Genomic DNA, 2,786 nt, shown 5'->3' on the forward strand with positions numbered 1-2,786 from the left:
GATTTAGAGTAAAATTCTAACTTTTTGTTTATTAATCGTTGATGCCTTTGACTCATAGATAAAAGAAATGCTTTGACTTCTATTTTTCATCCTTTTGGACCTACTTTTGAAGCGCCAAATATGCTATACTCATGCGCGAAACGCGTCACTGTTTTGCACTATCTAATTCTCTTTCTTTTTCGCAGTATAATGAATGATCGCTGGGTCAAACCACCTAGCAATTAGTATAGTTAGATCTAATTATAACGTGATCAATGTGCCAGAATAGGCGTTTACATTAACGATGCTCCAAGTATCCAGTGTTTCCCTAGTTTGGGAGCTGAATTTTACTGTGTAATATTTTTGTTAAATAATCGCATTTTGATTTTATTTTTAGATATTACATTTAGCAGTGTCAGACATCACTGCTTTAGTTCTCCAAACACATTATCTGTCAGTCCGTATGTATGCTTAAATCGTTCACTTGCGACGACAATGTGACATCTCAACTTTACAGGAAACTACTTTTAAACTTTTGAACGGTCTTATTTTTTTAATACTCTTCGGACGACTTAACCCTTTTAGAACGTATTATAGGTTAACTAATGAACAAATTAATTATGTATTGTCATCGTAAGTTTACAAAGAGAATTAAAAAAAAAAAAAAAGAAAACTTATCACAATTTTCCTGAAATATGCAAGACTTTTGATGTTCTAATGAAATGTAACGTTGAAGATGATAAACTAAGTCACATCGTGTTTAGTTATGAAATGATAAATGAATGAATGAATGAAAAACTATTTATTCAAGTAACTATGACTCAATATTGTTAGTTTACTTAAAAGCTATGTTAGTAGACATGTACTTAAAACAAAACAACACGACATGACAATCATTGCTCAAGCCACTCCCGCACTGTCCCCCCGGCTATATTGCAGCAATGATTAATATAGCGGCTGTCCAGTCTGCCTGCGATCATGCGTAGGATGCTGTTGTTGCTCTCCCGCACCCTGCGCACCAGGGATGCACATCGTTTGCGCATTGTAGTGTAAACGCAATCTACTCGTGCATCAGCAAACATCCCTGATGCGCTACAGAAGCGAGGAAGCCCCAGCAGCATCCTGAACGCATTATTATACTGGACACGGAGAGCGTTGTAAGCTTTTTGAGTATAGCTAGCCCACAGGCTGCACGTGTAAAATGACGTACAAAAAGCCCTGAATAGCGTGATTTTGACATCACGCGAACAACGTGCAAACCTGCGAGCCAGCATGTTCGCTCTCACTGACAACGCTCTCCGCTCCCGCTCAATGTCGTCGTCGTCCCTGAGGTCTGCCGTCAACATATGACCAAGGTATTTAAATTTAGACACTCTCTGTAAAAAAGTGTTATTTAGAAAAACTGGTGGGATGTTGTCATATTGTTTCCGACCGACCCCAAAAACCATGACTTGACTTTTTTTAACATTATAAATCAAGCCATGTGAATGGGCGTAAGCCTCGCATGCCTCGACCAGCCTTCGTAACCCACAGACAGACGCACTCAGCAGCGCCATATCGTCTGCGTAACTGATGTTATTGACGCACACACCGTCTATATGACAACCGACACCGGCACTGCTGAGCACGTCTATCAGGTCATTTATATACAGATTGAAAAGAGTCGGTGAGGTTAACCCCCCTTGCCTCACCCCGCACTCCAACCCATACGACTTGGACAAGATCCCATCCCAACGTACATTATTAACTTGATTTGAATACCAATACTTGAAAATATTTATGATTTCAACGGGTAAGTTGGCTTTTTCAAGTTTTTTTCCATAGGATTTCATAGGAAACTAAATCAAAAGCTGTCGAAAGATCAAGGAAGCATCCGAAGACTGGTGTTTTACGTTCAGTGTAATAAGTGACAACGTGCTTAAGACACAACACTGCAGCCTCTGTTGATAGGTTAGGTTTAAACCCAAACTGATTGTCATGCAGTTTTATACGTTTGTTCAGTTGTGTATTAAGCACGCCATCAAATACTTTCGATATTACAGTGGCTAGAGAAATAGGCCTGTAATTTTTTTTATCTCCAAGATCGCCAGTTTTATTCTTGACTATAGGTACCACTATCGTGCGCAACATATCTTTAGGCCAATATATTCTTTAGGCATATAACCATGACCCAAACAAAAATTAAACAATAGAAATAATACTCGCGGTAGATGCGGACCTGCATATTTAAGATGCTCAATACTGAGTCCGTCGTGGCCAGGTGATTTACCTTTGGACATCGAATTCACAAGCGTAGCTATGTCCTTAACCGTAAATGATAACGCCCTTTTCACGCCGGGCTCAACATTGAGTTTCGAATTTGAAGGCCCGAGAGGCGATTTTACAGTAAAATGATCAACGAACATATCAGCTATGCTGACGGGATCACTCATGCCGCCCACACTCACAGCTTGATTCGGTCTACACTGCAAACGGTTGGTATGCTTCCAAAATGAACGGAAATCCTTTTTGGAATGATAGGAAGCTAGAATGTCCATTTTTATTTGGGTTTCGTGGTCTTGACACCATTTCAACCTAGACTTAAATATTTTACGGGATTCGCACATATTCCTGTACGCAACTCCTTCCTTAGGTCTACCTTGCAATACCCAAATTTGGAATTTTAGTCTAGACAAACTGTGAGCTCCGGCGACATGTTTGTTCCAACCCGCAACTACCTTTTTCTTGGGGCTTGTCCTCTCACAGGATATTACTGAGGAGTCCCCAAGGGCCTGCACTATATTTATGTACAATTCATCTATTATACT

General features: G+C 40.0%; 1 protein-coding gene across 1 annotated transcript; it reads right to left on the reverse strand.

Annotated features, from left to right (window-relative positions):
* Positions 1 to 819: 819 nt before the first annotated feature.
* Positions 820 to 1,811, reverse strand: LOC128677324 (uncharacterized). The gene has a single exon (XM_053758073.1). The coding sequence runs from the start codon at positions 1,809 to 1,811 to the stop codon at positions 873 to 875; it is 939 nt and encodes a 312-aa protein (XP_053614048.1). The 3' UTR covers positions 820 to 872.
* Between the last annotated feature and the right edge of the window lie 975 nt (positions 1,812 to 2,786).

Source organism: Plodia interpunctella, chromosome 17 (genome assembly GCF_027563975.2).
Source record: "Plodia interpunctella isolate USDA-ARS_2022_Savannah chromosome 17, ilPloInte3.2, whole genome shotgun sequence".
Classification (NCBI taxonomy): Eukaryota; Metazoa; Arthropoda; class Insecta; order Lepidoptera; family Pyralidae; genus Plodia; species Plodia interpunctella.

Bases quoted from the DNA above. Each gene is read 5' to 3' on its own strand.
- LOC128677324 (XM_053758073.1), bottom strand. From the start codon at position 1,811: ATGAAATCCTATGGAAAAAAACTTGAAAAAGCCAACTTACCCGTTGAA.